The following is a 23,094-nucleotide window of genomic DNA, read 5'->3' on the forward strand; positions in this document are numbered from 1 at the left end:
TTGTTGAACATACAATCTATCAAACCACGTATCAGCAGCCTCCAGTCTGTAGTTCAATCTCAGAAGTGACTCACCGGTACACTGTAGCAACTTTTCATCAGGCACAAGGCTAGTAATGACTTAACGCCACTAACTGTAGTCGATGAGTTAAGCTGGCAGGTAGAATCAGAAATACCAAACAGTATTTAGAGCAGGAAAACACCTATGAAACTACTTAAATCCACTTAATTCCTGCCAGTGACGATTTGTTCTCTGAAGTATGGTTTCTGTTGTATCTTTCAATCTGTGTAATGTCCTACCTTAATTAGAGTTTAAAGCTAAAGAACTGTATGCTTGTTGAGCAAGATCTTCTTCTATTCTGCACAGACTTGTTTTTGTTATATATTGTCCATCTGCTTTTATGAGAATTGGTTATTCTATCATAGTGAATTAATCTTTTTTAAAAATAAATGTGAAATGTTTATTTTAAATTCTTGGGAATTTTTAAATGAGTAGTAGAAGAAATAACATCAAGTAGTATCTGCATCTCATAAACTCCCTACAAGTACTTTTTTTGCTCATTCCAGTTTTACCACTTCTTAATTTATTTATTTATTTTTTTTCTCTGTGAAGCTACATTGTTTCATAGGTTGCTATTATTTACTGGTAAACTTGAAATCTATCTTGAGTGTTCTTGGGGCGTGCATTTGATTTGTTACCTTGTGTTACAAAAGTGACCCTCAGGTTCCCTCTTAAGTTGCCGCTTTATCCTGTTAAAGCGTAATTCTTATCCCCTCTTCCAGCTTAAGTTGTATTTCCTGATTGTAGTAGGTACTGCCAACAGGTATGTCAGAGCATGTGCATCTTTCTGAGAGCATTGGGAGAATACTACTCCATGATTTCTAATTCTGAATGAACATTGGAAGACTGCCTCCTGTTACAATACTAAGAATTTTACCACTGAAAAAGAATTTGTATTTTTTCGTCTCTGCACTATTTCTTGTTACTATGGTGAAGAAGTAGCTTAAGCTCTGCCTACTAATGCTACTTTTGTAAACCAACTATACTTCTGGAAATATGCAGGCGAAAGAATTCTTCCAGTGGTGAATATTTACTCATAGTATTTCTAGTTTTACTTACATGTGACTGGCTCTTGTGTCTCATACCTGAAGAAATGAAATGCAGAACTAAAGGAAACTTCATAAACTATTAAAAAAAAAAAAAAAAAAAAGAATTAAAATGTAGTTTGTGCAGTGTTCTAAATCAATGTAGGTAATATCTTTCTATGGTTTCATAAATTTTAGGGGATGTTACAGCAGCAGCTCAGGCACTTAATATGATTTCTCATGAAGCAGTCTGTTACTAAGACGGCTCCTGGCTTTTGCCCCAGTTATAAGCTTTATAGATTTCCTGTTTCCTTTTACTAAGAGAAAATGACAGATGAAGGGATAGCTCTGCAGGCATAGTGGCTGTGGCATGGATGCGTTGTAGCATAGCGGTTAAAGTCGATTATTAACAAACCAAGCAAATTAAAGCATTTTTTAAAAGAATTGTCTAATGCTTTGTAACTATCCCTAGCAGTTGCTCACACAAGCTTTACAGAGGGTACTAGAAAAAATTTCAGCAGAAAAATTCTTATTGTATTGGAGTGTAACTAAAGGCTTACATATGTTAATGCTTGGTATTTCTAGTCAATCTTGTACTTTTTCTCTCTGGATATATACAATAACTGCTTATTAGTGGATGTCAACAATGAAACAGTAAACAAATGAAATCCGTGTTGTTTGTTGAGATACGGTGAATTTGTAGGCATTAGCAGAAAACACGACCTGCTATGTAGAAAAATCTCATTTAAGCTTGTAATTCGGGGAGACAAATGGGAAAGGGCTATGAAGAGGTATAAATTTTCATACTTATTTAATAAAGTTTAACTGTGAATGTTAAATTCATTTCAAACTTGGTAATAAGTCACAAGAATAACGTGCTGCTGCTTAAGCACTGAAGTTTGCTACTCACTATTATCTTTGATTATTTTATCTGAACATAGAATCATAGCATGGAGCCTTTTGTGTATGTTTTCATATCATTGCAAGAGATATAACTGACAGGTACTGAATTCTAATAATTCTGATGAACATATATATCAGAATTAATCTGAAGAAAATGTAATTGCTACTTAGCAAAATACACATTCTTGTACATGGATGGAAAGCACCCTGAAAAATAGATGCTTCCCCTCAAAAAAAAAAAAAAGGGGGGGGGGGGTGGTGGTCCTATTGATATTAAACTGCTTGCAGATTGGCAGATGAAAAAAACCTCTCAAAGTCCTTAAAAACTTAAATCAGCACAGATCAACAATATATATAATTTCATGGAATCTCTAATGATAACAAGAGAATGAGAAAAAACTTTTTCAATGTGAATCATTAATGCTGTGTATTTTCAAAAATTAGTCAACATTTCCTCCCATTTCCTTAAAAGAAAAGATGGGATTTAGGAATATACTGCATAGTACTGTAACATGCATAAATGAGAGTTGAATTACAAAGAGAAACAAATCAAAACAGATTGCACAAACAGACTTTCTCTCTACACTGTAAACTCTTTGAAAGCTGTTTTAGATAAAGATTATGCATTTGAAAGTCTTTCTAGACAGACCAAACTGGAAAAAAATTGATATTTTGTTTGTGGCAAAGTATCAAATAAGTTAAAAGGTCTATTATTATTTAAATAATAATAAGGAGGACAAAGTGATCTAAAGAAAGTAATTGTCATAAAATGTAATTATAATTTAATTAGCTGTTCCTATAAATAATACTTAATACTGCTAAACAAGGTCCAGACTGATGTGTTTTTGTTTGTTGGATTATTCAAAAGCCCAAGGAAATTGTTTATATAAAATGATGCATCACCAAATTTATTTCAGATATATATATTTCAAAATCAGGAATATCTTATATATTGTTACAGTTTTAGAAAGTTTCAGGTAAATTTCTTCAGGATTGCGTGTGATTGCTGATTTTAGGGGCAAAAGAGATATTCATCATCAAAACAACATTTTAATGAATTGTTGTGTGGTTTCCGTTCCAAGATTGGAAAACAGGCTTTCTCAGGTTTGCCACCTACATAGTGCTGACTAACTTGAATGTAGATGTTCATTTTTAAATATTAGAGTTGAAAATATTGGCCACAACATTTCAGTGCCTCCCTTGTTCTTGTTTCTAAAAGTGAAGTTTAAACTATAATTTCAGTAATCTTATTTTAGCCATTAATTGAATGATTCAGGAAAAAAAAAAAAAAAAAAAAAAAAAAGCTTCTGAGATTCAGAGCTGGAATGCACTTCTGCAGTAATGCTGAGGTGGATACTTCACTGGATTTAGTTTAATGACCTGCTAAAACACTGGCATACGTCTCCAGTCAAAAGTGAGATTTTCACAAACATTTTTCTGTTTTCCCTAAGGATGTCCATTGGCATCATGTAGCTTAGAGGTACAACAGTAGTACTAGTATAGTAAATCTGAATGAGTAATAGCTTGTTCAAAAGGTTAAAGTGCATTTGAAATAATGTTCCATTTCTAAAATAAAGGTGGACTGGATTCCACACGTTTGTTCATTAGAATCTCTTTCAAAACAAATCTCTAGCAGTCGTTCCGATTCCCTTTTCCTATTAATTGCATTGCTGAACACAAAAGCTATGTTATGTGCAGAATGACTGGGCTTATCCCTGCTAGAAAGGAGCTATGTTTGGTATCTCAAGAACAATAAGGGTTTGCTGCCTGGTTGATCAGTGCTGGTTCAAGTTCACATTCCCAAGCTCCCATTCCCCCACCTACATATGCAGGGGGTGGAAACAGCAAAGGGAGGGAGGACAGGTCCTTTTTTTACACAAAGATGCAGAACAGAGACTTGCCAAATATGTACACAGCCAGGCTTGCATTGCCATAAACACTGATTTTAATCCATTGCTTGTAAAAACAATGAAAAGAGCAGAAGTTAGTAACCAATTAGTTTTTGCTGTGTCTGTTGTTTTACTTGCCTAGTGGAAACAATTCACAGAGACTTAAAATATTTTTGTGATACCTTGCAAGAAAACAGATTTTCTATATTGATTAGTGAAGAGTAGTCCTCTAAACTTATGAAGTCTCTCCAATTTAGCATCCATTATAAGTAGTTTTAGCAAATTGGACACCAGATATGAAATAATGAAAAGTCAAATTCTACTTTAGTAAATACATGTAATATTTGAGATATATTTAGTGCCGGAGAATGGAGAGTTGGCCATGAAGCTCAGGGAAATATTGTATGTGACAGGAACAAGTTACCACCTTCCACAGTGGTCTAGGGCTTTTGAAAGAAACACACATTTCACTGCCTGGAAAATTTCCATGTTCTCTGGCCTTTTAGAGAGACACGCTTGTGAATGGAAGGAATGAACATGTAGGGGAGATGTGTATTTGTACGCATGCACGAGGTACACCATGTACCTGAAATCCATGTAGCCCCCTGTAATGCTGGCCAATAAAACTGTGACCATCTGATTCAAGCAGAGGTCAGAAACTCAAAGTGCGCCCGCCACTGCATTCCCAGCTGGCCTGAGCTGGGGAAGGAAGCTCTTGCTTTTGAGCTTGGTGATTTTTTCACACATTCTGCAAAAACACTGAACTACTGAAGTACCTCTAGAGAACAGATTGTAACAAAACATTATAACAGCCTTCATTCCATCTGCATCAGTTTGTTGTCCTCCACAAAAGTAGATATTAACAATGTCAAGGTCTTTCCTGGTTTATATTACCTTCAGTCATCCCCTTATCATTTAGCAGGGCTTTCTGGTCATAAAGATACTGTGGTGGTTTTACCATGCTAGGCAGCTAAACACCACAACTGCTCTCTCAGTCCCCCTCCTTAGATGAGGAGGGGAAGAAGTAAAGTAAAGAGCAACTCACGGGTTGAGATAATTTAATTAAAGGGAAAAAATAATTATTAAGGAAAAAAATATTATTAACTAAACAATTTAACTAAAGGAAAAAAAAAAAAAAAAAAAAAAGGAAACAGGAAAAGGGAGAGGGAAAGAGAAAACTCAGTTTTTCTCACCTTTTTTGCCCACCCCCTAGGAGGGTTAAAGAGCATCCTGATGCTGTGCCAGCACTGCTCAGCAGCAGACACAACACTGGTGTGATACCACTGCTGTTCTAGCTACAAGTGCAGAGCAAAGCACTGTATGGGCTGCTGCAGGGAAAGTTAACATCCCAGACAGACCCAGTACAGATACAGATGATGATCACCTTCTGTTTACTAGTGGAGAAAATAGGTGATCCTTCTAAAACCCATTCTATCTGCATAAGAAAGTTTGGTGGGTTAGCCTGGGCTGGCTGCTGGCTGCTCACCAAGCTGCTTTCTCACCTCCCCAACTTGAGAAAAGTACAGGTTGAGATAAGTACAGGGAGATCACTCACCAGTTCCTCTCTGCCAAGTGCTGTGGGGAGATGGAGAATGGGACCTGCTGTCAGTCCCTCATGCTTTGGCTGTGCCCTGCCACTCCTTCTGCCTCACAGAATCACAGAATCACAGGATTTCTAGGTTGGAAGAGACATCAAGATCGTCGAGTCCAACCTCTGACCTAACGCTAACAATCCCCACTAAACCATATCCCTAAGCTCTACATCTAAACGTCTTTTAAAGACTTCCAGGGATGGTGACTCCACCACTTCCCTGGGCAGCCTGTTCCAGTGTCTAACAACCCTTTTGGTAAAGAAGTTCTTCCTAACATCCAACCTAAAACTCCCCTGGCGCAACTTAAGCCCATTCCCCCTCGTCCTGTCACCAGGCACGTGGGAGAACAGACCAACCCCCACCTCACTACAGCCTCCTTTAAGGTACCTATAGAGAGCAATAAGGTCGCCCCTGAGCCTCCTCTTCTCCAGGCTGAACAAGCCCAGCTCCCTCAGCCGCTCCTCGTAGGACTTGTTCTCCAGGCCCCTCACCAGCTTTGTCGCCCTTCTCTGCACCCGCTCAAGCACCTCCATGTCCTTCTTGTAGCGAGGGGCCCAAAACTGAACACAGTACTCGAGGTGCGGCCTCACCAGAGCCGAGTACAGGGGGACGATCACCTCCCTAGCCCTGCTGGCCACACTGTTTCTTATACAAGCCAGGATGCTGTTGGCCTTCTTGGCCACCTGAGCACACTGCTGGCTCATATTCAGCCGACTATCAACCACTGCTCCCAGGTCCTTCTCTGCCTGGCAGCTCTCCAACCATTCCTCTCCCAGCCTGTAGCTCTGCTTGGGGTTGTTGCACCCCAGGTGCAGGACCCGGCACTCGGCCTTGTTGAACTTCATGCAGCTGACCTCAGCCCATCGGTGCAGGCCATCGCTGCAGCCTATCCAGATCCTCCTGCAGAGCCTTCCTGCCCTTGAGCAGATCGACACACGCACCTAACTTGGTGTCATCTGCAAACTTACTGAGGGTGCACTCGATGCCCTCGTCCAGATCATCAATGAAGATATTAAAGAGGACCGGCCCCAGCACCGAGCCCTGGGGGACGCCACTAGTGACTGGCCTCCAACTGGACTTGACTCCATTCACCACGACTCTTTGGGCCCGGCTATCCAGCCAGTTTCTAACCCAACAAAGCGTGCGCCAGTCCAAGCCAAGAGCAGCCAGTTTCTTGAGGAGAATGCTGTGGGAGACGGTGTCAAAAGCCTTGCTGAAGTCAAGGTAGACCACATCCACAGCCTTTCCCTCGTCCACCCAGCACGTCACTTTGTCATAGAAGGAAATCAGGTTTGTCAAGCAGGACCTGCCTTTCATAAACCCAATTTCTCTGTTCTCTGAGAACAGCCTTCCCCTGCTCCAGCGTGAGCTCCATGCCATGCAATGCAGCCCTTCATAAATTGCTCCAGCACAGGTCCTTCCCATGGGCTGCAGTTCTTCAGGAGCTGCTCCAGCTCGGGTCCATACCACCTGCACCACAGTCCCTTCAGGAGCAGAGTGCTCTAGCATGGGCCTGCCACTGGACACGGCTCCTGCTGGAAAACCTCCCCCTGCACTCAGGACTTGTCCATTAACCAAAAGCCACTAAGTTTTGTTGTTGTTGTTTTTGCCTTTTCTTAAATACGTTCTCACAGAAGAATCACTGGCATTGCTGAAGGGCTTAGCTTTGGCCAGCGGGAGCTTCCTTTTGGAGCTGACTGAAACTGACTCTGTCTGAGATGGGGACAACCCCTGGTATCTTCTCACGGAGGCATCCCCTGCATCCTCCCCTGTCCCTGCTACCAAAACTTTGCCACATAAACTTAATGCAAAAGTGATGTGTTTTTCTCCCCCAGAATGCTTTAGCTATTTTGTCTACTCTCTTCTATGCCCACAGTGAAATTTAAATGCCAAAATGAAGATGTCTTGGGAAAGATAGTTTTGAAAGGTCTATTGGCGGACAAAACTAATGGTCAATATAAAAATTAGTAGTAAAAGCCATGGTTCAGCTAATAGTTATTATCCTTAGCATACAGGCCAACAGAGAACTAATTGACTTTTGTCTTGAATAAGTTTCCTTTCTGGAACTGCTGGAAGGGTTTTTGATTGCTTCAAGAGATCAGTAAGACTCAGAGGTCAGTGTCTCTGAAAGATGTATTTTATTTCTTAAACAAGAAACATAGCCTTGTTTTCTCTGAGTCTCTTCACGCTGGAGGAGGAAGGAAAACACTACCTGTCATGAGTGGGACAGGACTGTCCAGTGTCTATGTTCAGGCATGTTTATTTTTGTTTTTCCCTGTAATTTCAGTTATGAGAGCAGCAGCAGCAACAACAACATAATAATGCCAAGGGACTTTCAAAGTCCTATGTATTTCAGCCAGCCAGCAACTATCCACTGACTACCAAGATCTCAGTGTTGGATGGAGCAAAAGTGAAATTTGTAGAGGTTTCTCTTATGTCACTGATAGTTGAGCCCTGACATTTTCCTCCGGGTTCAGAAAGTCTGATTCACATTACTTTTAAATTAAACAAGTGCAGGGCCAACCTGAAATGTGAGGCCTCATTTCCATACATGATTGTATTAAAGAGCATGACATCTTTTAAATATTTTCTTGCTTCTCGTAGAGGAAGGTGTTGTAATTTACAGTCTGGACTGTGCTTTATTGAAAAGTATTCCCACACATGGGAATACTTCTCAAGCAGAAAAGCCTAAATATAAAAAACCAATAATATACTCTTCCAGTTGCTCCAGAAGGTCACCTAGTGAGAGTACCTGATGAAATCAGAATTAAAAAAAAAAAAAAGCATAATCAAAAGTATTATTATAATATATATGTGATATATAATTTATATGTCATTATGTGCTACATATTACTTATTTACTAATAAGTAATAAGCCTTATAATAATCTAAGTAATCTAATTATAATAATCTAAGTAATAATCTAATATTTAGAGATCCCATGGGCATGTGGTCAGAGATACTTTCTTTATCAGATTGTGAATTTGATCTGGGACTAAAGAGGCAGTTGCAGTGATTCATCTTTAGGTAGAAACTTTATCCCTAAAGAAGGCCTGTTAATATGGATATGAAGGACGTATTTGCAGTATTTCCTGCCACAGTATTTGAAAGTCATGTTGAAGTGTACTGAAAGTACATCCTCAGAGTTTTTGTTTCTACAGATTTTTATCTCTTGGAGGTAGATATATTTTCAGGAATGGCGAGTTTGATTTGAACATAATGTCTCTGTAGAGGTGTTTCATTGAAGAATGTTAAAAACAGCATGCTGATCTGAAAAGAGTATGTTAACACCACCACAGACACTTTTGGAGGAATTAGAGCACTTGGATTTATGTTATCAACATAAATTACCATTTTTCCTAAAATACAAATACAATCTGATTTCCCACTTCAGTGAATGAAGTTGTCGCCATGAAAACTGCAGTCAATTGGAGGACTTGCTGTTCTTAAAGGAGCATAGTCTGGACTGGATTGCTTTTTCAGTAATTTTGATCAGCCGTTGATATACTGTGTCTTGCAAGTAAAGTTGCAATGTGGATGCAAGCAGCCACCTTCTGATTTTCAGTGGTAGCCTACTGCCTCCTGAGTGTCTCTGCCAGATTTTGGTAACAGTAGGTCTTTAAAAGGCTTGAAAATATTGCCCTTGGAGAATTATATAATCCAATGTTTCAAGCCATTATTAATCATCTTGTTAGCTTCTGGATAAAATATTGCTTTAAAAATTTATTGCAATTTTCCAGAGATTTTTCTTTTCTCTTGCTGTTGTCTACATAGACCTGAATATATATACGTATATGTGGGCGTGTACACACAGTGTAAAATTCAGTAATTGAGAGGAATCGAACGTCTAGAAATTAGAGACTGGAAAATATGACTCGACTGCATTAGTTACTATCCTCAGCTTTGTAGAAGCTCTTCTAAAATTCATTTACAGTAGATAGTTTTAGTTTTATTACACTCTTTTCAATCTTTTATCTGTGCTTTCCAGTATCTGAAAACTGCTGCAGGCAAACAAAATGGCACCGATTCAGTGTCCTCCAGAGATAAAATGACCTTGGTTGAGCAATACTGAATGCTTTAGCATTAGAGTGGCACAGACCAGCTGAGATTATAGACAATTCATGCAAAGGGAAAGTGTGCAATTATGATTTTTCATTGATTCATGAAATATCATTAGTAGTCATCACAGCCTAATTAATATAAAATCATTTTGTGCTTCAATTAAAAAGGAAATGGTTGCCTGTTGCATAAATATCCTGTTGTTTTCTAGCCTACGTACAATCCTGAAAATTCATTGTATGCTTGGGACCTGGTCTGACTTGAAGAATAACTGATGTGTAAATCCCTGTCTAAGTCATGTACAAAGGATATTGGGCCTATCTTCATCCAGTTGGTAGAAAGTGCGACCTCTTCCCACATATTTCAAAATTCTGCTTTAGTCCTGGTTCTGCAAGAGTGAAGGATCCTAGGATCCTTTGAGATGGATAAATGCTTGCTCCCAGTCTAAGCGTTACAAACGATAGCTCCATTAGCAGTTTCTGAAAGCTGTGCCCAACAATGACATGCAGGATGGACTCAACCCTTAATTTCAGTTGTGAGGGGATTTGAGAATGACAGGTCATGGTCATGAGGACACCAACTAGGACTGCTGGTGAAGAATGAGGCAGTCACAATCCCATTAATTGGGGTGTTCTATTGCCCTTTTATCTAGTGTAAGCTCTTTCCTTTTGGGGTGTGGAAGAACATATTGGAGATCAAATATTCTTAAAACAATCTTTCCTGTGCTGTCTTCCCCTCCTCTTCCTTTCATTCTTTCCATTCTCCCTCTCTTTCTCTCACTCTCCTACTGTTTTCCAAGCAAATTTTCCTACTCTGATCATGAGATAAATCTTACTGAAGCCCGAATAAGTAGAGTTAACAGCTGACTGCACAGCTGGTGTGCTGTGACCACAGCTCGTTCAGCCCACCCTGCTTCTCTCACTGCTTTCTTTACACTGCAGTCTGTCTGTGTGGACACATTAGTTCCTATCTTAAGCAGCAGTGCTGTCATCCTACAGTAGATGAGTGTGGAAGCTATGATGTGCACAGCAGCCACCACCAGGGAACCCCAGGTGTTGGCTCGACAAGGTATATTTCCATTATAAAAATCAATAACAGCTCCTGGTGAGTTGCCTTCACTGCTGTGCACTACTGGCAGGAAAAGAGGAGCTACTTCTGAGTTTTAACACACATTCTGTTTGTTTCAGAAAGTAGGCATTTTCATCCCAGGCCGGCCTCAGGGTCTTTGGGTCTGCAAATCAATGTCTCTTCTTACCTTTTTTCCCCTACTTTTCTCCAAACTTTTGACGGGAGAGAAAGTGTAATTCTTTAAAGTATTTTGGGAAAGTGTGTCTCACTTTTTCTATGACCCAGTCCCTCCCATAACTTCTGTGGGAATACATGATCTAATCTGCTAACTGATTAAAGGAACGCTGTTTTTTAGGTAACTGCATTAATGCGTGTTTGCCATTAACATCACTTTTTTTTGTTCATGTTCTTGTTCGGTTTCTTTGAACTGTGCTCTATTATTTGCTTCATTCAGACACGCACAGTTCAAGAGTCAATTTATAGCAGCTTTCCAGAGCTACTGTTTAGTGGAAAATCTGTTGTTTTATGAAATAAAAATACGTTGTTGATACTGGTTTTAAGTGGACCTGTTGTGTGTGTGAAATAAAAATCTATAATAAGATTTTCTACTGTGATAGCTCTATTAAAAAGTTCTTTGTATAATAGGTCATGGTGAAGTTGCTTCTATTTAAAGCATTGAGTTTGATCTCAGCTTTGATCTATAGCTTTTGATCTTGAAAGAAGGATGTTGTGGCAGTGAAACAAAAAGAGTAGGAGAGAGGGTTATTTTTTTTTAATTTTTTTTTTTTTAGTTATAGAGTTAAAGGGATACTGTCGAGATTTAGCACACACTAATTTGGACCTACCTTTATTTGCTTAAATCTGTTTGCAAAGTCCATCTATTTCTACTTGAGAGGGAGTTTGCTCAAGCAGTTGCTTTGATGAGCCTTCTTTTTTTTTTTTTTTTTTTTTTTTTTTTTTAAAAAAGCACAGCTTTTCTTTTGAAGTTTTCAGGGAATTGTCACACAGAGCACAATCTAGTTTTAAAATCCTGAAAACACCGTAATTACACCAGGTGGGACGCGGTCTGCCTTTTCGTGTGCGTGTCTTGTTTCAAGTGCTAAATGCGAGGCGTGCAAAAAAATCCCTAACCCAGGAATTTCTGGCGGCTGACACCGCTCGGGTGGCTCCCATCGCGGCGGGGTTTGAGGATCTGGCCGAGGGAGCCACGGGAACATCTGCTGGCAGCCCCGTGCCTACATTTAGTCACCTGCTGCTGAACCCAGCTTGTAACAGAGCCCTCAGCAAAGGGCTCGCTGCGCCCGGGGAGGAATAAAACGCCTGCATCGGGTCTCGCGTTTAGGGCGCGTTTCGGGATTTCCAAGGCTTTTCACGCAGCAGCCGCGCTCCTCAGGTGGCAGGCGTGCTGCGGGGGACAGCAGTGAGTGGGGCAGGAAAGGGCTGGGCAGCACAGCGTCCCTGTGGGGCGACAGACAGCGATGGATCCCGGGGGATCCGTCCCAGCAAGGGCCGTCCCCGGGGACAGCTCGGGGCCGGCCCGGGGGCGGCGCGGCAGCTCCCCGGCGGCCGCCCCGCTGCCTCCCGGCCCCTACGTCTTTAAGGCAAGGCTCCTCCTCTCCGCGGGGCTCCGGGGCCCGAGCACGGGGGCGGGGGACCCCGCCGAGGTGTTTCATTTCCGACCGAGGGCTGCGGGGCGGCCTGGGCTGGGACGCGACGGGACGGGGCGGGACGGGACGGGGCCCGGGGACGGGGACGGGGACGGGGACGGGGGTGGTGGAGCGGGCGCCTCGGAGCGAGGCTGTCGGGGTGGGGGCTGCCGCCTCACCGTGCTCTTTCTCCCCCCGTGCAGCCTCTGCTGGAGGAGGGCGAGACGTGGAAGGAGAGCCGGCTCGTCCAGCAAGTGAGCGGCGAGGTGAGGGGGGAGCCGTCTCCGCGGCTGGGGCTCGCTGTCCCCCGGCCGCCCCGTCCGGGGTCTCCCTCCTGCTCCGTCCCCTGCAGGCTCCACCCGACCCCCCTCCCGCCACGCTTTGATGCAGTTTCACTTAAATAAAACCAAACCTGCGTTCGGATCGGGAATAAAAACATTCGTATTTGGGGGGGGGGGGGGGGGGGAAAGCAACACCCACGTGCTGTTACCTGATGATTTAATAACAACCCCGCTGTCCGCAGTTGGCGTTGGTAGTCTGCAGCAACGCCCGAGGGGGTGGCAGGAGATAAATTTTGTGAGAGGGGTAAAGGGTAGGGCGAAGAGGTTTTCCCCCGGATTTTTTTTGCACACAGCAGTGGTAGCTGTCCGTTTGGCAGCCTGGTCTGGCATCAAGCACGCTTCCCTTATGCAAAATGAAATAAAATTCCTAAGCTGAAAGCTGTAAGTTTGCTGTAGGAAAGAGCAGAAGGGAAAGTGCTTTCGTAGGATGAAGAACAGCATCTCGCTCTGACCATGCACGAGTAGCTAAGTAGATTACCTAAGAACATGTCATTCTTAGGGAAAAACGCTTTTCCTCTTTCCAATGAAGCAATGGAAAAACGTGTCTCGCGTCTGTTTATAGCTTCTTACTAACGCTGAGTAGCTGCACCCAGGTTGCACCTTCTTCCTAAAAATCCACTACGGTTTTGAACTCCAGGTCACAAAATGGATTCGGGCAAACCAGAGGATCAGAAAAAGCGGCAAAAAGAAAAGAAGACAGGATGAAGGCACTTTCCAAAAGGTAAGGGATCACGATGTGCGTTTGTGCAAACGGACAAAGGGCAGCACGACTGAAATGCTTTCAGCTGATTCCATTCTAAACGTTAAAGAGGTGGTTTTGAGCATCTTTGTCAAGGTGATAGCAAAAGAGTGTTATTGATAATTTCAGTGTTTCATTCTGATTATTATGGAAATCGATTTATAGTCCTCAGATCTGTTTATAATTCCAGGGACAAAAGTTCCCTGTGTTTGCATTTAACTTGAATGTTTTGCAGAAGTAAGATCAGCGCGCTCTCATCAGAGGTAACTTGAGAGCTTTTGTCAGGATCTGCACCATTATTTGCAAGTCTTCAAGTACTGTTAGCTGAGAAATGGTTTTTCTTGGTGGGTTTTGGGACAAAAACGTAATATGCGTGCATTGAAAAAGGTGCTATAACTGCATCTGGCTCGTCATTCAGAGGGTGATCTGAAAATCATATAGGGGCATTCACGAAAATGTGTCTTGGTGGTTATTTTAAAAATAACTACAAAGGATTTTAAAACCGAATGCAACCTTAATTAAACTATTTTTAAACTAGTGACTTTTCATTTACCCATTGTGAAACATTTGTGCTATAATATTAAGCTGACCATTTAAAATACAAAGTAGAGAGGTAAGTAATCAGCCGACACTTGTATTAAATAACTATTTTATGTCCTCTGGGGAAAAAAAAAAACGTTTCTAATAGCTATCACAAATGAATAGGGATATATTTCCAAATGCATTATTAGAATTGTGATTTTTCTTGCTTGCTTTGGTTATAGAAATATATTTTAATTATTATTTTTAAACCCTTGTTACCTTTAAAGGATTAAAATAGCAGTATGTTGTTTTGCTGTTTCGACAGTGCTTCTAGAATGTATGATGAATCATTGCTGTTTCTGTAGCCAAATTCTTGCTGATAGCATGACTGCCAACTCCTAGGATGCGTTGCCTTAGTATGGGCATTGCTGTATTTAACAAATGTCTACAAAGTGCATTGTTGTATGTGGGTGACTTCCCAGCTCCATGGTGAGTTTAAAAAATCACCAAATTGCATCCTTCAGTTTGCTATTACTTTTAATTTGTAACTGGTATACATCACTTAGGAAAAGGTGTTTTGTATTTGTCGCACTTCAGAATGACATGATCCAAACACAAACGATTGCACCAAATAATTCCATTCGTTTGTTTTCCCATACGTGACTTTTCTTTGCACGTTTACCATTTGTATTTACAATCATTTATGTTAAGATTAAGAACAATTTCTTAAAGTAGAGTGTAAATCGTTGAGCAAAATGCATTGAAGGTCCAAATAGCCCTAATATAAGCTACAGTCTGCTTACAGTTTGAAGTAATTTTTAAATGATACAAAGTAGGTCCACATCTTCCAAAGTGCCGTTAGAAGTATCTTGCACTGTTACACCGTCTTTGTCTCTTTTTGTAGGAGAAAGCTTCCTCAGTGCAAAAACCTCTTTATGACAAATTTCCATTTATATCTGAGAGATTGTTCAGCTTCTACTGTTCCAAGGGTTGTGAGATAAATCTATAGGGTGTAGATCAGCTGTGTTAGAAATGCAAATACTAATGTATTAAACTAAGATATTACTACTTTTAAGAATAAATTGTTTTAAGGTCTGTAAACAGAAATGTGAACTAAAATTAAAGGCAAGAATACACATTTTCTTCTAATATCCTTAAATATCAATTCTCGGAGATTCAGTGTGGATTCAGAGAGATGCATTGGCAGGGCACTCTACTGCATGGGAAAGGAAAGGCATGTAGATAAGCTTACATTTGGTACTGAGACTGTTGACTGGGGACTGAGGATGGGAATCACGTTCCTTGGAATAATGACTTTTCCAAGAGTTAGAGATGAGAAAAAGAGGAAAAAGGAGTGAGATCTCCCTGGTGCTGGCAGAACCTTATTGCAGTATTTGGATTCAGGCTTTTGGTTCCAGCTAAGTTTTTGATACAGACTTTACCAGTCCAGGTAGGTGTTGCCCAGGCAGAGTGGATGGGGCTGATCTCCATTCCTCTAGAATTCTTGACTTTCATCTGGCTTCATATTGGCCTGTAGTAGAAACAGCACGGCATAGTTCAAGTAATCCTTTGTGGATAAACAAGAAAGTAAGAAAGAAAAAAGTACATAATGAAAGAGGAAGGTGCCTTTGAAGAAAGCAACAGAGACAGAGGTAAAACAATGGAGTGAAAACAGGAAGATAAGAAGCAGAGCAAGAAGTAAACAGAAAAGTCAAAGATTGTGTATCAGCTTATATCACAAATGTAATTAAAGTAAGGTTACTGGCCTGTCTGCTACAGCTAGAAAACCAAGCTATAGATTGATCTTGTTGATCTTAGCCTTTCAGAATGAGCACAAACTTTAAATACAGCCTCTAAACTTTCACGTTCCTGTGCTGTCCAATTTTCCTCTATAATTTTTTTTCTTTATGATAGGAAGTCCTATTTCTAATACAAGATGGATGACTTTGCTATCCTGAGACACCGCCAAATCAAAGCAACTAGTTCTGCATCCAAGTACAAAATCTAGGACAGAGGTATCTAACTATGGAATAAGTGAAACAGAATTGTGGAGGAAAGGTTGCTGACAACTGTGGGGGAATTGCTTCTTGAAAAAACTCGTCTTCTAAACAGTTAAGTTTGCAGGAACTGGCTGTGCATGCACGTATCTGCATTTAAAGAAAATTTGAAAATAGCATGTGCTGGGTAAGAACTGTGTAACTGGTAGTGCTAACTGCACTCCAGGGTCATGTGAACCAGTGGGGAAGCTTGTCTAGAAAGGTGTGCTGGTGCTCTCCAGCATGGACCCTCACGCAACGAATTAATGCAGCGTAATGAATTTTATGGATGAGAAGGACTCTCTAGACAAGTAACTAAGAGTTCTTTTGCTTTTCTCTTTTTAAAACTTTTTTCCATTTCAAACATTTTACTGCTCTTTCTCTCAAATGTTTTATTTTTTTTTTTTTGTAGCTTTTACTAAAATCTGTTTTTTCTGCTTCTGTTTCAGTGATCTTTCTTCTTTGTCTCTTTTGGTCATCTTCAATACCGTTTATTACTTCGTATTTACTCTTTTATACTTTTTAAGTTCTTCCTTTTTGCTCACCTTATTTGATCTAGTACTCTATATAATTGTTTGACACTCCCACATTTGGACACAAGTACATACATGCATTTCTGCTTTGGTCAACCTTCTTGTAGTTGACTCCTTATTTAATCTTATGCTGTCTCTTTGTCCCTGTAATTTAGCTGGTTGGCAAATTCTTCAGTCAGTATATGTATTGGTAAAGAATGTTGTTTATTTGAGAAATGTAGAGGAGAGTAGAACCAAAGGTTGGAAAGGATTGGTTAAAATGAGTGTTCTGCTATGATGAGACAAGTGGGAGAAATGCTAAGCATTATATATTTTTTTGTTGTTTTACTGGACTGTGCCTGTTTGAAAAGGTTTCTGTTGTCCATACCAATTCTGAGTGTTGGAAGAGAGTCATCTTTCAGTCTGACTAGTGGAAATGTAGCATGCGAAACGTATCCGCTGTCGAATTTGAGGAGAAACATTTCTTTTTATGAGGAGAGTAATCCACTTTTACATGAAATGCAGTGTTAAAATATAAAAGATACTTTGAAAGCACTCCTGTGGCAGTAAAAGTGTCATAAGATGAGATGCCAAGCGTACACACAAGTTAGGGAGAGAGCATTGAAAAGTGTATATATATACAGTAAGGAAGCCGATTTGTTGCAAATTATCAAACTAGAGGTTGTCTGCTTTCAGTTTTAGTTTGATTCTGTACTGAAACTTTGAGGGATACTTCAACTTCTCCAGAATAATTTCTTCTGCTTTATTGGAAGTACGTTTTTCATGTGTTTTAAGTTTGTGTTAGTTTACACAAAATTTGTCTTTGATTTTTTTTTTTCCTGGTGGTTGTTGCCATTGATCATTCACTTTCTTCTCACTCCAGAGGTTTGCAGCTGTAGTAGTATTTAAGCTCTGTTAATAACCTGAACAAAAATTACTTTGAAATAGCAATTAAAATTTTAATAAAAAAAATCAAAATAAAAGTTGTGGTATGTATGACTAATGCCAAATGCTATACCTCTTTTGTACTTTAACAACGAGATCAACAGTGTAACTAAAACACAAGAAATCATTCTTGCAATTCATTATAACGAGTTGTGATGTTACACCTGAAGTAGAAAATGTTTTGATGTCTCTGAAGAGAGGAAAAAAAAAAGTAGAAGAAAATACAGTGTGCTAAGAGAGCTTCCATTTAACTAGGGAATTTATTCAGGATAATGTCCTTCTGCTAATTCAGGTGAAGGAATAGTAAAATACAAGACATTAAAGTTTCTTTAAAACTTTGGTTATTATGTACTCTCTGTTTCTCAAAGTGAATGCTTTTACTTTAATCCACCAAGCTGAGAATCAAAGCAAGGACCAAATCTGAAATATGTATCTCGCACTAGCACACTGCATAGACCATAACAGCTAAAGAAAAAAATGTAACAAGTCCTAAAGTGTTCTTCAGGAAGTGTTCAGTGGAATCACTTGTGGTACCTTACATAGCCAAATTTTCCTAATCCTATAGAACTGGAGGAACACTGTGTTTGCTGGTATCTGTTGTTAGCAGATAACATTTATTTCCTTTCTCAAACATGGAAAGAAAATTAGAATGCACATCATGCATAGAGTAGAATTGCAGTAAATGTTAAGTCATTTTAGAAATAGTGTGTTGTTTTAAAAAACTTTCCCCCTGAATACATAGGAATGCAATTTCAGGCTGTTAACATTAAACATTTTCAGTGTTTAGCTTTCTATCTTCATAAAAAAATATCTATATTTATGGGTTGTTTGGAAACTGTAATTGTACAGCTCCAAAACACTTTATTTTTTAGGATTGCCCTGCCTCAAAGCTGACTTGAGATGCATTTCAGAGCACAAGCAAATACCCGTGCCTATAGGTAAAAATATACACATTTAAAAAAAAAAAAAAAAATCCAATTCTGAATCCAATATCAGCTATGTCTTATATTGACATGACACTACTGAAAACATTGTTTTCCTTTTCAATAGCACCTGTCTTCATTAACAAGTATAAATGTATAGCATATTTCACACTGAGTCTCCAAGATGGATATTATTATTCTATTGTCAAAGGTTGAATATTCCTATTAGGCCCCATTCAAGCTGCAGTTTTAGATCAATGCTGCAACTTATCACCACACATACAATGATGCACCTGCTCCCTTTCAGAGTCTGAGGTGACAATTCCTAAATTATGAGAACTCAGGCCAGCATGGCCATGCGTTGAAATAGTTTAAAGTTTAGAGATAATTACATCACTGGTAATTATGGTGGTTCAAACCATTGGCCTGCTCCCTCCTGTGCAGTGAAAGATTAAGGTCACTCTAATGTAAAAAATGAGACTTGTGAAGGAAAGAAAAATGAAGTTTTAGTGGAGGGTTTTTTCCCTTTTGATTTGTAGAAAGAACTGGTTATACTCCTGTGATAGAACAGTATTTGCTAATCAGCCTCATTGGAGGCATTTGAATGAGGCAGTGTTTGCATATGTTATCACATGATAAATTACTGCAATCGACTAATGTCACCAACATTTGAGTCTATTGCTGATTCTAGTTAAAAAGTCATTTTTAGTGGTTGATATGGGCTCCTTTACACCTTAGCTTACAAGTACCTTTTGTCCTTAATTAAACAGGAAATGGAAAATGTGGGAACAGATTTGTTCTTTCCAAAATAGCAGAAAGCATTTGATTCTTTTTAGTACTTCTCAAACGTTTTACTGTCCACTTCTTATACAGGTAATTCTGAGTGGCGGTGTAGTGAGTTTTGGGAGTAGAAAGACAGTTGTCTGTTTCAGGGCATTTGCAACTGGACCAACTTAACTACGTTTGAAAAGTGTGATGCAGTGCATTGAAATACTCCATAAATTGTCTTCCCCAGTTTTTCATATGTATTTTTTTTGTCATTACTTGAGAATATACACTTGGGCATGAATAATTGACTTGGTCTAAATGTCCCAAAGTTATTCCTGAAATACCTGACTCTAATGACTCCAAAGGAGTTTTAATGGGTCTACTGGCTCTAATATGCTTTATTTCAGTATTAAATGTGTTGTATTTGTATGAGATTTATTATTCATTGTCCAGAATAGGTTTAATAATTTCTCACTGATGATTCTTAGCTATTGTTCTCATTCTGTGTCTTTATCAGTTTAGATTATGTTCAGATACTTTATAATGAAAGCACACGTAGGTGTTTGTAAATGTAGATATTGTCATTTAAAGGAAGAAATACATGAGTGCAGAAGGCAAAGGCTAGAGCTTTTACAGAACTGGTTTTAAAGATTTTGGAAGTAGTTAATCTGCTTTTTCATGGCTGTACCCCTTAATAGTGGCCACGGGTGCTTCTTACATCACCTTTCTGCCCCCCATCTACCTACTAAAAAACTCTTAGATCAGTAAGGTGGCCCTTAAAAGCAAGTAAATCCTGTGAAGGCTTAATTGAACAGGCAGAGAAACAAATTCCTAAAGTTGTGTAAATTATACTGTGCTTATTTTGTCTATGCTGCATATATTTTCTTGTTTTACTTTTCTTGTTGTTGCAAATGTAGTGACTACTCACAACTGTCTAGCTCCTATCTTCAGACGCATTGCTCACAGGTTTTATGTGACCTGTACAAGTGTGAAAAATGAAACTACAGTGTCTCAACATTACCATGGATATTTATAGGTTATCAGTATAGTTATCTGTGCTTCAGTTTTCCATGGTTTTGAATCAGAAGTGATTGTCAGTGGCGATTAATAAAGTATAAGAAATTTGTTGTCTGCCTGTACTATAGCTGTGTTGTAGTTAATAATTAGCCCTCAAGAAAAGCTTTTACCCAGAAAAATTACTGATCAAAAAGAAGCTTCAGCGATTATATTGTTCTGTACATGTCTTTCTTTCCATTCTGCCTTTAACTTAGGCATCCGCTGGCTGTTCACACAGATTTGTTAGTGTTCTAAATCAGCCATATTCCTGTTGCTATAAGGAAAGTCCAAATTAAGGCAAGACAGAAGTGTGAGCTCCGGGAATCTGAACAGATGCATGAGGGAGATGTTACAATTGTCTCAGCCACAGGAAACTTCAGGTTGACGCTTTGAGCACATGAAAAAGTTTTGTCATGAGACACAAGTTTCTAGGGAATTGGATTTCATTACCTTTGCTTCCTACAGAATTTACTGTTTTGATTTTATGAACCACATTCTATCTGCTATTCAGGTGATGTGCCCTACTTGCGTTGAACACCCACATAATGAATTTGCCTTACAGTTGGTTTTCTCCTCCACTCTAATACATGAGAAGATAGGGGTTTAGGACTTAGCTGGGAAGACTGATGAGTATCTTACTTACGTTGTCTCATCTGTATTGCAAAAGAAAATGAAATAAGCTTCTAGAATATTAAATGTTTCCGTGCCCAGGATCCTGTTTATTTTAAAGGAAAGATGGCCAGGTCAGAGCTAGTTTTGTAATAACTGTGATAGTCTTTTTGTTTGAATTCAAGAGACTTCTGTGTTTTGACTTTAGTTCTGATGAATTTAGTAAAGCTACTCACATGTGTAAATGCAGGCCTTAGTTACTCATTCTAAAGATCATCTTTCCAAGAAAACACTTCATTGGTTGAAGGACAGATCTGACTTCTAATTTCCTTGATTGTCTTCTATAAGAGAGAAAAAAACATTTTTTTTCTCTCTTATAGGACAGAAGAAACAATTGTGTAGGACTTTGGGGCGGGTGCAGAGATAATAATAAGGGGGGGGGGGGGGAGGTGTAACTGTAGAATTCCTTTGTCTTAAACTCAGTTTCCTTTCATCTCCTGCCATTTCCCCTCTCCTGTAAAGTAGGTGCCCTTCTGAGCATATGCCAGCTTATAGTATGAGAAACCTGTAAGGTGGAGTTTGTCACCCAAATTTACCCTCATTGTGGCTTGATAAATTAGGTCTATGTCTCGACAACCTTATTTTGTGTTACCATGAGTAAGCCTCCTAGGTTTACAAATGCTTGTAAAGAAATAGAAGGAAATACTTTTTTTTTTTTTTTTTTTTTTTTTAATATTCTCTATTTTGGGGCACAGGCATTCACATTTAGGAGAATTGATTGCTTGAAGAAACTAAGGAAGTCATTGATAGGAAAAGTGGTTTGGACCTACTTGAATTTATAGATGTAGTTACATGAAAAGATGATGTATTAATTTTTTTAACCAGTGTAAATAATTTATATATCATACTTTTATTCTAATACACCCCATTATTCCACACCATCTGTAATATTTTTCTAGGAATTAAGCAATTGCTCCTTGAAAAACTGCCATGTCTGTTTATCAGGACAGGAGAGGAGACATAAATAACAACAAAATGCTTTTCAGTATCATTTACAGTTGCTCTAAGTTGCCGGGTTGAGTTGTATAAAATGTAGAGATTCTAGACTTTTCAGAACATAAAACCTAGTAGTCTGAAGACACAGTTATAATGTGCCTGTATGTTTACAAAGTGTCTTCCATAGAAGGAGATGGGATGCCATCCAGAGGGACCTTGACAGGATTGAGAGGTGGGCCTCTGTGAACAAGGTCAAGTGCAAGATCCTGCACGTGGGTCAAGGCAATCCCTAGCACAAATACAGGCTGGGCAGAGAATGGTTTGAGAACAGCCATGAGGAGAAGGACCTGGAGGTGTTGGTTGATGAGAAGCTCAGCGTGAGCCGGCAACGTGTGCCTGCCAAATGCAATCCTGGGAGGCACCAAAAGCAGCGTGGCCAGCAGGGCAAGGGAGGGGACTGTCCCACTCTGCTTTGCTGTTGTGAGACCCCTCCTGGAGTACAGCATTCAGCTCTGGGGCCCCCAGCACAAGAAGGACATGGACCTGTTAGAACAAGTCTAGAGGAGGGCCGTGAGGACGATCAAGAGGCTGGAGCATCTCTCCTACGAAGACGGAGTGAGGGAGTTGGGGTAGTTCAGCCTGCAGAAGAGAAGGCTCCGTGCAGACCTAATAGCAACCTTCCAGTGCCTAAAGGGGGCCTACAGGAAAGCTGGGGAGGGACTCCTTGGCAGGGGGTGTAGTGATAGGACAAGGAGTAATGGCTTTAAACTAAAAGAGAGTAGGTTTAGATTAGATATAAAGAGGACATTCTTCGCTGTGAGGGTGGTGAGGCACTGGAACAGGTTATCCTGAGAAGCTGTGGATACTCCATCCCTGGAATTGTTAAAGGCCAGCTTGGATGGGGCTTTGAGCAATATGATTTAGTGGGAGGTGTCCCTGCCCATGATGGGGGGCTGGAATTTAATGATCTTTAAGGGATCCCTTTAAACCCAAACAATTTTGTAATTGCTATGTGCCTTTTTTTATCTAAGAAAATCATTAACATTGCATGAGATGCCTCAAAAATACGTGGTGTTTCTAATATCACTGCTGAAGGGTGGGGAATTTTAACACAGTATGGTGGAGTGTTGGGCGGCATGTTTCTTAGTTTAGAAAACAGAAATATGCCATCATCTTGTGCCTGCACAGCATAGAAAGAGATATGAATGAGCTAGAGGTAGTGAAGTGTTACTATGAGAAATAATAATTCTATATATAATTCATTATTACAGAGGTATAATTATCTTAATGATGTATGTTGCTTTACAGCTATGAAAGATAGAAATGTAAATGTAGGTATCTTGTGCGAATGTCCTGTGCCTGGTATACAGTGGCATGTAAGTAAATATTTAAAGGGTTATATTTA

The 23,094-nt window shown here is 39.7% G+C and overlaps 1 protein-coding gene across 8 annotated transcripts in view; it reads left to right on the top strand.

The window, feature by feature from the left end:
- Positions 1 to 23,094, top strand: part of AOPEP (aminopeptidase O (putative)) — a 198,918-nt gene that overhangs the window by 107,710 nt on the left and 68,114 nt on the right. For 3 of the 8 annotated variants that reach the window (XR_004254376.1, XM_032206693.1, XM_032206694.1), the window contains exons 11-12: positions 12,446 to 12,508; positions 13,221 to 13,304. Coding sequence is in view for 2 of the 8 variants with exons in the window: in XM_032206693.1 (XP_032062584.1) it covers positions 12,446 to 12,508; positions 13,221 to 13,304 (147 nt within the window). In the remaining 6 variants the exon portion in view is untranslated. Of the gene's footprint in view, positions 1 to 12,445; positions 12,509 to 13,220; positions 13,305 to 15,754; positions 15,956 to 18,209; positions 18,742 to 23,094 lie in introns of those variants that run through there. The other 5 variants (XR_004254378.1, XR_004254379.1, XR_004254380.1 and 2 more) reach the window with 4 other exon arrangements.

The sequence above is a fragment of the Aythya fuligula genome, chromosome Z, assembly GCF_009819795.1.
Source record: "Aythya fuligula isolate bAytFul2 chromosome Z, bAytFul2.pri, whole genome shotgun sequence".
In the NCBI taxonomy this organism is placed as follows: domain Eukaryota; kingdom Metazoa; phylum Chordata; class Aves; order Anseriformes; family Anatidae; genus Aythya; species Aythya fuligula.